Source organism: Lucilia sericata, unplaced genomic scaffold (genome assembly GCF_015586225.1).
Source record: "Lucilia sericata isolate MDLA Ls3-8-SP2 unplaced genomic scaffold, ASM1558622v1 Contig002743F_arrow, whole genome shotgun sequence".
NCBI classification, from domain to species: Eukaryota; Metazoa; Arthropoda; class Insecta; order Diptera; family Calliphoridae; genus Lucilia; species Lucilia sericata.
The window spans coordinates 403-12,500 of record NW_023996461.1 but is presented as its reverse complement, the minus strand read 5'-3'; the positions used below and the strand labels follow the sequence as shown (position 1 = coordinate 12,500).

At 36.5% G+C, this 12,098-nt stretch overlaps 1 protein-coding gene and 1 pseudogene across 1 annotated transcript in view; both read right to left on the bottom strand.

Moving 5' to 3' along the window:
- Positions 1 to 966, bottom strand: part of LOC119614271 (probable peroxisomal acyl-coenzyme A oxidase 1) — a 1,002-nt gene extending 36 nt beyond the window's left edge. Inside the window, exons 1-3 of the mRNA XM_037970409.1 lie at positions 808 to 966; positions 444 to 736; positions 1 to 365 (exon numbers count right to left, since the gene is read on the bottom strand). The exon at positions 1 to 365 is cut by the window's left edge and continues 36 nt beyond it. Of these exons, the coding sequence (XP_037826337.1) occupies positions 1 to 365; positions 444 to 732 (654 nt within the window). The 5' untranslated portion in view covers positions 733 to 736; positions 808 to 966. The remainder of the gene's footprint in view (positions 366 to 443; positions 737 to 807) is intronic.
- Positions 967 to 4,913: 3,947 nt separating this feature from the next.
- Positions 4,914 to 9,863, bottom strand: LOC119614267 (annotated as a pseudogene).
- Positions 9,864 to 12,098: the final 2,235 nt, after the last annotated feature.

The following is a 12,098-nucleotide window of genomic DNA, read 5'->3' as shown; positions in this document are numbered from 1 at the left end:
TGTAGCAATAGTAGCTGCCTCTAATAGATAAGAAGTATCTAAATTTACTATTAAACATCTCGTATAGACCATAGTCATGTAGGACAATTTTGAGGCAGGACTTTGTTGAAATGAACCATCTGGCATAACTTTAGCATTTTTCATTAACATATTCGTGCGTGGAATGCGTACATTTTTCAGACCCAGGAAGCCTTGATTAACAGCAGCCATGCCCACCTTTTTACCAATCTCACCAATATCGATGCCGGGCAAAGGCATATGTGTCTCCAAATCACGCAATTGCACAATAAACATTTGTATACCTTTATGCTGGCCATCAATGTAGAGTTGTGCCACAACCATGGCATGATTAGCAGTATGACCCACTAAAATAAAACATAAATTGAGGAAATATTATTTAGTTTTTTTTTTTACTCTAAAATAGTAATATATTATACACTTACATCCTCCTGGCCACCATTTGTAGGCCTGCAAGCAAGGTGTATTCAAAACAAACTCTTCCGTATTACGATCATAATCTGCTCGTGTTTGTATACCTCTGACATTGGTGCCATGCGCCAGTTCAGTTTGAGCATAGGTACCAATTATATTACAATTCTCAGCAGCTTTACCCCATTTCTCAATTTGTTCGGGGGTACCTTGACCTTTTATAACATCCACAAACATTGTGATGTGAGTGGAGAGGGGACTATTGGCAGGAAATAGACCATGACTGTGAAGACCATATAACATTTTTCTAAATACAAAAGCGAATAGAAATAAATGTTTTAACAATATTATATAATTTTCTTTTGTTTGTAAACTTACGGCCATATTTCATCTCCTCCCGGATTACGTTCTTGTTGTAATTTGCGTAATTTTTTAGCTGTGCTAGTTACTTGCTCAACGGCTCGATTATAAACACCCACATGATCAAGGTATTCATGTTTGAGACCATAACCCTTTTCAAGATCATCGAAGAGAATGTGGTTCGGCAGTAGATAATGGGGTAAAGGAAGGGGAGGGAGAGAAAGGGATGAGGGGAGCGAAAAAGGCGGGAGAGCGGGAGCGAAAGCCGGAAGAGCAGGGGATAGAGAGAACGAGCGAGCGAGCGAGGAGCGAGCGAGCGAGCGAGCGAGCGAGCGAGCGAGCGAGCGAGCGAGCGAGCGAGCGAGGAGCGAGCGAGCGGAGCGAGCGAGCGCGAGCGAGCGAGCGAGCGAGCGAGCGAGCGAGCGAGCGAGCGAGCGAGCGAGCGAGCGAGCGGAGCGAGCGAGCGAGCGAGGCGAGCGAGCGAGCGAGCGAGCGAGCGGAGCGAGCGAGCGAGCGAGCGAGGCGAGCGAGCGAGCGAGCGAGCGAGCGAGCGAGCGAGCGAGCGAGCGAGCGAGCGAGCGAGGCTAGCGAAGCGGGGCGAGCGAGCGAGCGAGCGAGCGAGCGAGCGAGCGAGCGAGCGAGCGAGCGAGCGAGCGAGCGGAGCGAGCGAGCAGCGAGCGAGCGAGCGAGCGAGCGAGCGAGCGAGCGAGCGAGCGAGCGAGCGAGCGAGCGAGCGAGCGAGCGAGCGAGCGAGCGAGCGAGCGAGCGAGCGAGAGAGCAGCGAGCGAGCGAGCGAGCGAGCGAGCGAGCGAGCGAGCGAGCGAGCGAGCGAGCGAGCGAGCAGGAGCGAGCGTAGCGAGCGAGCGAGCAGCGAGCGAGCGAGCGAGCGAGCGAGCGAGCGAGCGAGCGAGCGAGCGAGCGAGCGAGCGAGCGAGCGAGAGAGCGAGCGAGCGAGCGAGCGAGCGAGCGAGAGCGAGCTAGCGAGCGAGCGAGCGAGCGAGCGAGCGAGGAGCGAGCGATGAGGAGCGAGCGAGCGAGCGATCGATCGAGCGAGCGAGCGAGCGAGCGAGCGAGCGAGCGAGCGAGGATCGAGCGAGCGAGCGATCGAGCGAGCTATCTATCGAGCGAGCTATCGAGCGAGCGAGCTATCGATCGATCTAGCTAGCTATCTATCGATCTATCTATCTATCTATCTATCTATCTATCTATCTATCTATATATACATTTTAAAATAACAGTCTAACAATGACGATTAGAAATTTCAGTACATAAGTAGTTTTACAATAATGTTCACAAAAATTAATAACGCTATGTATCTGATAAGGGGACTTTACTGACTGCAACACGATATCTAACAAGTTTCAATAAAAATATAAATAATAATTATGTATATTATTAACTGCGGTTAATTACGGAAAAAGGCCGACGAATCAAACAAATAATTCTGATAAGTTTTTTTTTTTTTGTCACACCAGTCGAATCAAAGGTCGAATTTTCTATATATATTTTAGTACCTATTCATAATTTTGAACTTTATTACAAAATTATTAATTAAATGCATTAATATTTGTTTTACATTTTGTTTTTGAATTATGTACTACATATTTACCAAGTTCACGTTTTGTTTTTAATTTTCAGCACCGCCATAAACCATTGAGCAATTTCTTCACTATTAACTGTGGCATTCTGACGTTCTTTGGCAATGTCGGGATTTATAGTTTTGGGAACAATCGATATTTCTGTGGTCATTTTTTAAAAACAAATTAATTTTTTTGTTAATCAAATGATATTATTAAGTAAAAGTAAATTTGAAAACAAATATTTTTATTAATTTTATTTTAATAAACACTTCTTCTCTTCGCGATTTCAAATAGTCAACTAATTACAGCTCTTCTAAAGAAAAAGCTTTTATGTGCTTTTTGGACATTTTTGTTTGTTTATCTCAAAATTTTAGCTACACACTTTAAGCACTGTGTTTTTAAGAGTCTTTATAATAAATTTTAAAATAAATATTTAATTTTTAAAATATAGTTTACTTTTTGACAACCCCTCAGCTTTGTCTTGAAGTCTGTTAATGGTTAGCAATATTTGATTCAAACAAAAATGTTTTATTACAGTTTAAACTTCAATTAGAGGGGGCTTGTATTTTGTGTGTCAAAGTCCAATTGTATTTCTCTCAAATTTTGTTTCAATCCCAACCACAGTACTCGTATGACTGTGCACAAAACTTTGTTATCATAACAAAATATTGTTTAATTGTAAATAATAACATTGAATTAGTGATACTCTTTAAAAAGAAATTTCTCTTTAAAAGAGAGTTTTTTTTTTAAATCTTGACCGATATTTTCATGAATAAAAAGACCGGTTTTAAAAATAATAAAAACAAAAAGTGAAAATCGAAGCGAATTTAATAAAGATGGTTTTGTAAATAAGTTTGTCTCTCCTAAGTACATAGTTGTTTCGTAAGATGATAAGTAAAAAGAACTTAACTATAACAGAACTATAACAGCACTATAACAGAACTAGAACAGAACTAGAACAGAACTAGAACAGAACTAGAACAGAACTAGAACAGAACTAGAACAGAACTAGAACAGAACTAGAACAGAACTAGAACAGAACTAGAACAGAACTAGAACAGAACTAGAACAGAACTATAACAGAACTAGAACAGAACTAGAACATAACTAGAACAGAACTAGAACAGAACTAGAACAGAACTAGAACAGAACTAGAACAGAACTAGAACAGAACAGAACTAGAAACAGAACTAGAACAGAACTAGAACAGACAGAACTAGAACAGAACTAGAACAGAACTAGAACAGAACTAGAACAGAACTAGAACAGAACTAGAACAGAACTAGAACAGAACTAGAACAGAACTAGAACAGAACTAGAACAGAACTAGAACAGAACTAGAACAGAACTAGAAACAGAACTAGAACAGAACTAGAACAGAACTAGAACAGAACTAGAACATAACTAGAACGAACTAAAACAGAACTAAACAGAACTAGAACAGAACTAGAACAGAACTAGAACAGAACTAGAACAGAACTAGAACAGAACTATAACAGAACTAGAACAGAACTAGAACAGAACTAGAACTGAACTAGAACTGAACTAGAACTGAACTAGAACTGAACTAGAACTGAACTAGAACTGAACTAGAACTGAACTAGAACTGAACTAGAACCGAACTAGAACTGAACTAGAACTGAACTAGAACTGAACTAGAACTGAACTAGAACAGAACTAGAACAGAACTAGAACAGAACTAGAACAGAACTAGAACAGAACTAGAACTGAACTAGAACTGAACTAGAACTGAACTAGAACTGAACTAGAACTGAACTAGAACTGAACTAGAACTGAACTAGAACTGAACTAGAACTGAACTAGAACTGAACTAGAACTGAACTAGAACTGAACTAGAACTGAACTAGAACTGAACTAGAACTCAACTAGAACTGAACTAGAACTGAACTGAACTAGAACTGAAATAGAACTGAAATAGAACTGAACTAGAACTGAACTAGAACTGAACTAGAACTGAACTAGAACTGAACTAGAACTGAACTGAACTAGAACTGAACTAGAACTGAACTAGAACTGAACTAGAACTGAACTAGAACTGAACTAGAACTGAACTAGAACTGAACTAGAACTGAACTAGAACTGAACTAGAACTGAACTAGAACTGAACTAGAACTGAACTAGAACTGAACTAGAACTGCACTAGAACTGAACATAGAACTGAACTAGAACTGAACTCGAACTGAAACTAGAACTGAACCTAGAACTGAACTAGAACTGAACTAGAAACTGAACTAGAACTGAACTATAACTGAACTAGAACTGAACTACATCTATACTACAACTAAACTAGACTGAACTAGAGCTAACTATAACTGAACTGGAATTGAACTAGATCAGACTTAGAATTAAACTAGAACTGAACTTAAACTTTTTTTTAACTTTTTACTATGAATTTTAAAAATAGATATTATCGAGTTAGTGATTTCTAAAAACATATTTTGCCACTACTTTTAGAGTTTTGTTTAATTTTATTTTACATTTATATACAATCACATTTTTAAATTGTGTTTTAAATCCTCTGTTTTACATTTTAGATTTCATAAAGGTTTCAAATGTGTATGGAATGACTTTGGTACCTGGTTCCTTATTCAAAGGACTCTTTTTAGCAGCCTCAAAAAGACGTTCATAAACATTGCCATCATACGAGCCCAAGGTGGATCTTAAATTATTATCATGATGATCGAAACCATCACAAATAGCAACAGCATTGGGTCTTAAAGCTTTTAAGGCGTCCTCCAAACGTACTTGTAAAGAGCGTAAATCGGCATCGGTGATATTTATAAACTAAAAAGAGACAAAAAGTTATAGTAAAAGAGAGAATATGTTAGAATAAAGCTTACTCTCAATATATCATTCATGTGTCTCAAAGACGTGTGAACCAAATACAATTCTAAAAGTTCTTCCAGAACTTTGTTCAAGGCGGGATTACGCAATTTGGCATTAGGTCCAGTGATTTCTTCCAAAAAGCTGGCAATAACAAAAGAACGGCCATGCAACTATAGATAGACATGTTTTAAATAATTACTTTTTAAACATTTTATATATTTACCTCGGCTGCTTGAGTATATTCTATGCCGGTATTATTAGCAGCCTCACCCTCCGTCTGACCCGATTTCAAACGTTGTGATAAATTTTCAAAGGCAATACGTGTTTTACTAGAAAATTCATGAATATTTTTTTAATAATGTTTGTAATTAATATTTGAAACTAGACTTACTTGGCTGCTGTGAATTGTAAAGCTTGCACCATATTTTGCCAAGAACCTGTCCACCTGTCAAAGTCGCGATTGTTTAATGAATCCTTTAGATAAGCCACAGTGGGGGATAAGGGCTTACCCGCCAAAGCTTGACGATATGATTTCATTAAAAATCTACCCACTTGCAATAGTAACACAGTATTTTCCCCCTCATATGTACAAGCGGCTGTAGCAGCTACATATAAATTACCCAAATTGGAGGATGTCAAATAACCATGACCACCACAGGCTAAACGTAAACGTTCTATACCCATAGTCGAATCGCTGGAACACAATACTTTCATGGAACAGGCTAAAGCATGCATTTCAGGCAGACGAGAATATTCACCACGTTTTATATCTTCCGAAGTTTGATAATACAAAGACCACAATTTCGCAGAAGCTAATTTATATGCTATGCTCGCGGCAATTTCCGGAAATAATTTCATTTGTTGGGTAACATGATCTATAATTTGGGGTTCGGGTTCACTAGAAATGTGTAGATAATAATAAAATAACCCTAAATAATTTGTAGATTTCTTCACTTACTTTTTCATTAATGGGACTTTGTCTTCTCACCGCTGAATATCTTGTGGCAATAGTAGCGGCCATCGATAATAATATAGCATTATTTTGTGCTATCATACATCTTACTAGAACCATAGTAAAATAGGCCAATACCGATACCGGATTTTTAACATAACTACCATCACGATTTACTTGTGCATTACGCATTAACATATTTGTACGTGGTATGCGTACATTTTTCAAACCCAAGTAACCATTATTAACACCAAAGAAACCCAATTTTTTACCAATATCTCCCACATCAATGCCCGGCAAAGGCATGTGAGTCTCTTCATCGCGTAATTGAACCATAAACATGGCCATACCTTTGGGATCATTGTCGATATATAATTAGCCACTACCAAGCAGTAGTTGGATGAATGGCCCACTGTAGATAGAGAAAAAAGATAAGAAAGAGGAAAAGAAGGAAAGTTTAGACAGAAATCCATGTCCAGATTGGATTTTGTTATAGTCCATAGAGTGGACATAGTCTGTCTAGACTAGAATTACTAGAATTAACTAGAACTTAATTAGAACTTAACTAGACTGAACTAGAACTGAACTAGAAACTGAACTAGAACTGAACTAGAAACTGAACTAGAACTGAAAACTGAACAGAACTGAACGGAACTAGAAACTGAACTAGAACTGAACTAGAACTGAACTAGACTAACTAGAACTGAACTAGAACGACTAGAACTGAACTAGAACTGAACTAGAACTGAACTAGACTGAACTAGAACTGAACTAGACTGAACTAGAACTGAACTAGAAACTGAACTAGAACTGAACTAGAACTGAACTAGAACTGAACTAGAACTGAACTAGAACTGAACTAGAACTGAACTAGAACTGAACTAGAACTGAACTAGAACTGAACTAGAACTGAACTAGAACTGAACTAGAACTGAACTAGAACTGAACTAGAACTGAACTAGAACTGAACTAGAACTGAACTAGAACTGAACTAGAACTGAACTAGAACTAGAACTGAACTAGAACTGAACTAGAACTGAACTAGAACTGAACTAGAACTGAACTAGAACTGAACTAGAACTGAACTAGAACTGAACTAGAACTGAACTAAACTGAACTAGAACTGAACTAGAACTGAACTAGAACTGAACTAGAACTGAACTAGAACTGAACTAGAACTGAACTAGAACTGAACTAGAACTGAACTAGAACTGAACTAGAACTGAACTAGAACTGAACTAGAACTGAACTAGAACTGAACTAGAACTGAACTAGAACTGAACTAGAACTGAACTAGAACTGAACTAGAACTGAACTAGAACTGAACTAGAACTGAACTAGAACTGAACTAGAACTGAACTAGAACTGAACTAGAACTGAACTAGAACTGAACTAGAACTGAACTAGAACTGAACTAGAACTGAACTAGAACTGAACTAGAACTGAACTAGAACTGAACTAGAACTGAACTAGAACTGAACTAGAACTGAACTAGAAACTGAACTAGACTGAACTAGAACTGAACTAGAACTGAACTAGAACTGAACTAGAACTGAACTAGAACTGAACTAGAACTGAACTAGAACTGAACTAGAACTGAACTAGAACTGAAACTAGAACTGAACTAGAACTGAACTAGAACTGAACTAGAACTGAACTAGAACTGAAACTAGAACTGAAACTAGAACTGAACTAGAACTGAACTAGAACTGAACTAGAACTGAACTAGAAACTGAACTAGAACTGAACTAGAAACTGAACTAGAACTGAACTAGAACTGAACTAGAAACTGAACTAGAACTGAAACTAGAACTGACTAGAACTACTAGAACTGAACTAGAACTGAAACTAGAACTGAACTAGAACTGAACTAGAACTGAAACTAGAACTGAACTAGAACTGAACTAGAACTGAACTAGAACTGAACTAGAACTGAACTAGAACTGAACTAACTAGAACTGAACTAGAACTGAACTAGAACTGAACTAGAACTGAACTAGAACTGAACTAGAACTGAACTAGAACTGAACTAGAACTGAACTAGAACTGAACTAGAACTGAACTGGAACTGCACTAGAACTGCATTAGAACTGAACTAGAACTGAACTAGAACTGAACTAGAACTAGAACTAGAACTAGAACTGAACTAGAACTGAACTAGAACTGAACTAGAACTGAACTAGAACTAGAACTAGAACTGAACTAGAACTGAACTAGAACTGAACTAGAACTGAACTAGAACTGAACTAGAACTGAACTAGAACTGAACTAGAACTGAACTAGAACTGAACTAGAACTGAACTAGAACTGAACTAGAACTGAACTAGAACTGAACTAGAACTGAACTAGAACTGAACTAGAACTGAACTAGAACTGAACTAGAACTGAACTAGAACTGAACTAGAACTGAACTAGAACAGAACTGACTAGAACTGAACTAGAAACTGAAACTAGAACTAGAACTGACTAGAACTGAACTGAACTAGAAACTGAACTAGAACTGAACTAGAACTGAAACTAGAAACTGAACGAACTAAAACAGAACTGAATTAGAACTGAAAAAATAAAATTAAAATGTGAATTTCCCGCTTTAAACCTTTTTTAGGCAAACACTCCTACAAAATACCTACATATTTATAAAATTGTTTTTTTTTTTTCTTACTTACATCCTCCAGGCCACCATTTATAGCCGTCAATGTGGGAGTATTCAAAACAACTCATCAGTCTCACGATCAAAATCGGCTCGTGTTGTAAGCCACGCAAAAGGTGCCATTGACCAATTCAGTTTGAGCATAAGTAGCACAAATTCGAAATTTCCGCTCTTTTGCCAAATTTCTCAAATTGTTCATCGGTACCCCCTGTTTGCGTATGGCATCAACTAAACATAGCAAATTGTACAGTGAAAGGATTACCGGCTGGCAGTGCACCCCAACATTCGGGAGAGCCGAATTTAGCACTAAATTAAGTTCATTAATATAAGTATTAAATCCTTAAAAAGAATTAACTTACGGCCATATATCTTTGCCACCAGGATTACGTTCCTCTTGTAATTTTTGCAATTTTTTGGCAGCTATAATTGCATCTTCTACGGCTGTGTTATAAATATCTTCATGTGATTTATAATGCACTGTAGCAGCATCATCATTTTTATCATTGACCATATAAGTTTCTAGACAAAGTTGAAAATTTTAAATAAGAAATTAGTTAAACAATTATAAAGAAATTAATAATTATTTGCATTTGTGTGGACTTTGTGATTTGTACTCGTTAAAAATGAGTTGACAATTTTGGTTTTTATTTATTTAAAATGACTTTTTATCAGTTTGTGCTTATCAAAACGCTTAATTCACCTCCAGCCCCCCTTAGGAGTTTTACAATGCACTAATTAACTTGTTATATTGCCAAAAAAATTTATTAAATTTGGCAAGTTTCATTTCCAGCCGTTTCTTAAATTCAATATTATTCAAAAGATATCTCACCATTTCGGCTATACTTACCCAATTCTCGTTTAATTTTAATTTCTCTTCGCCTCCATGCCACCACAAAGCAAAATCCTCTACATTAAAAGTGGCATTTTGACGTTCCTTTTGCAAATCGGTATTAATAGTTTTTGGTACAATACTCATAATTATTTTTTTTAAGTTTTACCAATATATATAAAATTTTTGTGATCTTTTGCCAGTCGCTAGTAAATAATAACTAAATTTTAAATTGTTGACACACTCTAAGAGCGTTCAGACTCATTAAAAATTTGTTTTGTTTGAAAAATTAAATTTACTTATCATTTTATTGGCTTATAGAAGATAACAAATAATTAATGAGTTGTAAGAAGAGCAACAAAAGCTTATCTATTTCACCTTAAGAGAGTAGTTTTCTCTTTATGAAATCAAAAAATAGGTTAGGGTCAAGATCTGTAGAGATTTAAGAGTAACATATTTGTAAGAATATCTTGTAAACAAGATATCGAACTAAATAACTATTAGACAGCTCCAGAAATATATAGTGTAAATATAATTTCAGATTTCTCTAATAACTTCCCACAGATTTTTTGTACCACTTACTAGTTTAGACTAGTCTAGTCTATAATCTACACAATGGCCGGGCTCATAGTTTAGTCTATAGTCTGGACTATAGTTTAGTCTATAGTCTGAACTATAGTCTAGTCTATAGACTGGATTATAGTCTTGACTATAGTCTAGTCTATAGACTGGATTATAGTCTCGACTATAGTCTAGTCTATAGACTGGATTATAGTCTCGACTATAGTCTAGTCTATAGACGGATTATAGTCTCGACTATAGTCTAGTCTATAGACTGGATTATAGTCTCGACTATAGTCTAGTCTATGGACTGGATTATAGTCTGGACTATAGTCTAGTCTATAGACTGGATTATAGTCTGGACTATAGTCTAGTCTATAGACTGGATTATAGTCTGGACTATAGTCTATAGACTGAATTATAGTCTGAACTATAGTCTAGTCCATAGATGGATTATAGTCTGGAATATAGCCTAGTCTATAGACTGGATTATAGTCGGAACTATAGTCTAGTCTATAGTCTGGATTATAGTCTGGACTATAGTCTAGTCTATAGACTAGATTATAGTGTGGACTATAGTCTAGTCTATAGACTAGACTATAGTCCAGACTATTATCTGGATTATAGTCTGGAATATAGCCTAGTCTATAGACTGGATTATAGTCTGAAACTATAGTCTGGATTATAGTTCTAGACTATAGTCTAGTCTATAGACTGGATTATAGTCTGAACTATAGTCTAGTCTATAGACCTGGGTTATATCTAGTCTATAGACTAGATTATAGTCTGGACTATAGTCTAGTCTATACTAGATTATAGCTGGACTATAGTCTAGTCTAGACTGGATTAGTCTGACTATAGTCTAGTCTATAGACTGGATTATAGTCTGGACTATAGTCTAGTCTATAGACTGGATTATAGTCTGGAATATAGTCTAGTCTATAAACTGATTATAGTCTGAACTATAGTCTAGTCTATAAACTGTATTATAGTCTGGACTATAGTCTAGTCTATAAACTGGATTATAGTCTAAACTATAGTCTAGTCTATAGACTGGATTATGGTCTGGACTATAGTCTAGTCTATAGACTGGATTATAGTCTGAACTATAGTCTAGTCTATAGACTGGATAATAGCCTGGACTACAGCCTAGTCTATAGACTGGATCATAGCCTGGACTACAGTCTGGACATTAGTCTAGTCTATAAACTGGATTATAGTCTGAACTATAGTCTAGTCTATAGACTGGACTATAGTCTGAACTATAGACTGTATTATAGTCTGGACTATAGTCTAGTCTATAAACTTGATTATAGTCTGGACTATAGTCTAGTCTATAGACTTGATTATAGTCTGGACTATAGTCTAGTCTATAGACTTGATTATAGTCTGGACTATAGTCTAGTCTATAGACAGGATTATAGTCTGGACTATAGCCTAGTCTATAGACTGAATTATAGTCTGAAGTAAAGTCTAGGCTTTATTCTAGACTTTAGTCAGGTCTATAGTCCAGTTTATAGTCCAATCTATAGTTTGAACTATAGTCTGGTCTATAGTCAGGACTGTAGTCTGAACTATAGTCTAGTCTTTAGTCTGGACTCTAGGCTACATTAAAGTTTATAGTCTAGTCCGTATAGTCTACAATCTACTCTATAGTCTGGACTATTGTCTAGTCTATAGTCTGGACTATAATCTGAACTCAAGTATTGTCTATAGTCTGAACTATAGTCTAGTTTATAGTCTGGACTATTTGCTAGTCTATAGTCTAGTTTATAGTCTGAATTATAGTATATTTATAGTCTAAAATATATTCAATAATATAGAACATATTCTATATTCTGGACTATAGTCTAGTCTATAGTTGTATCTATTGTCTAGACTATAGTCTAA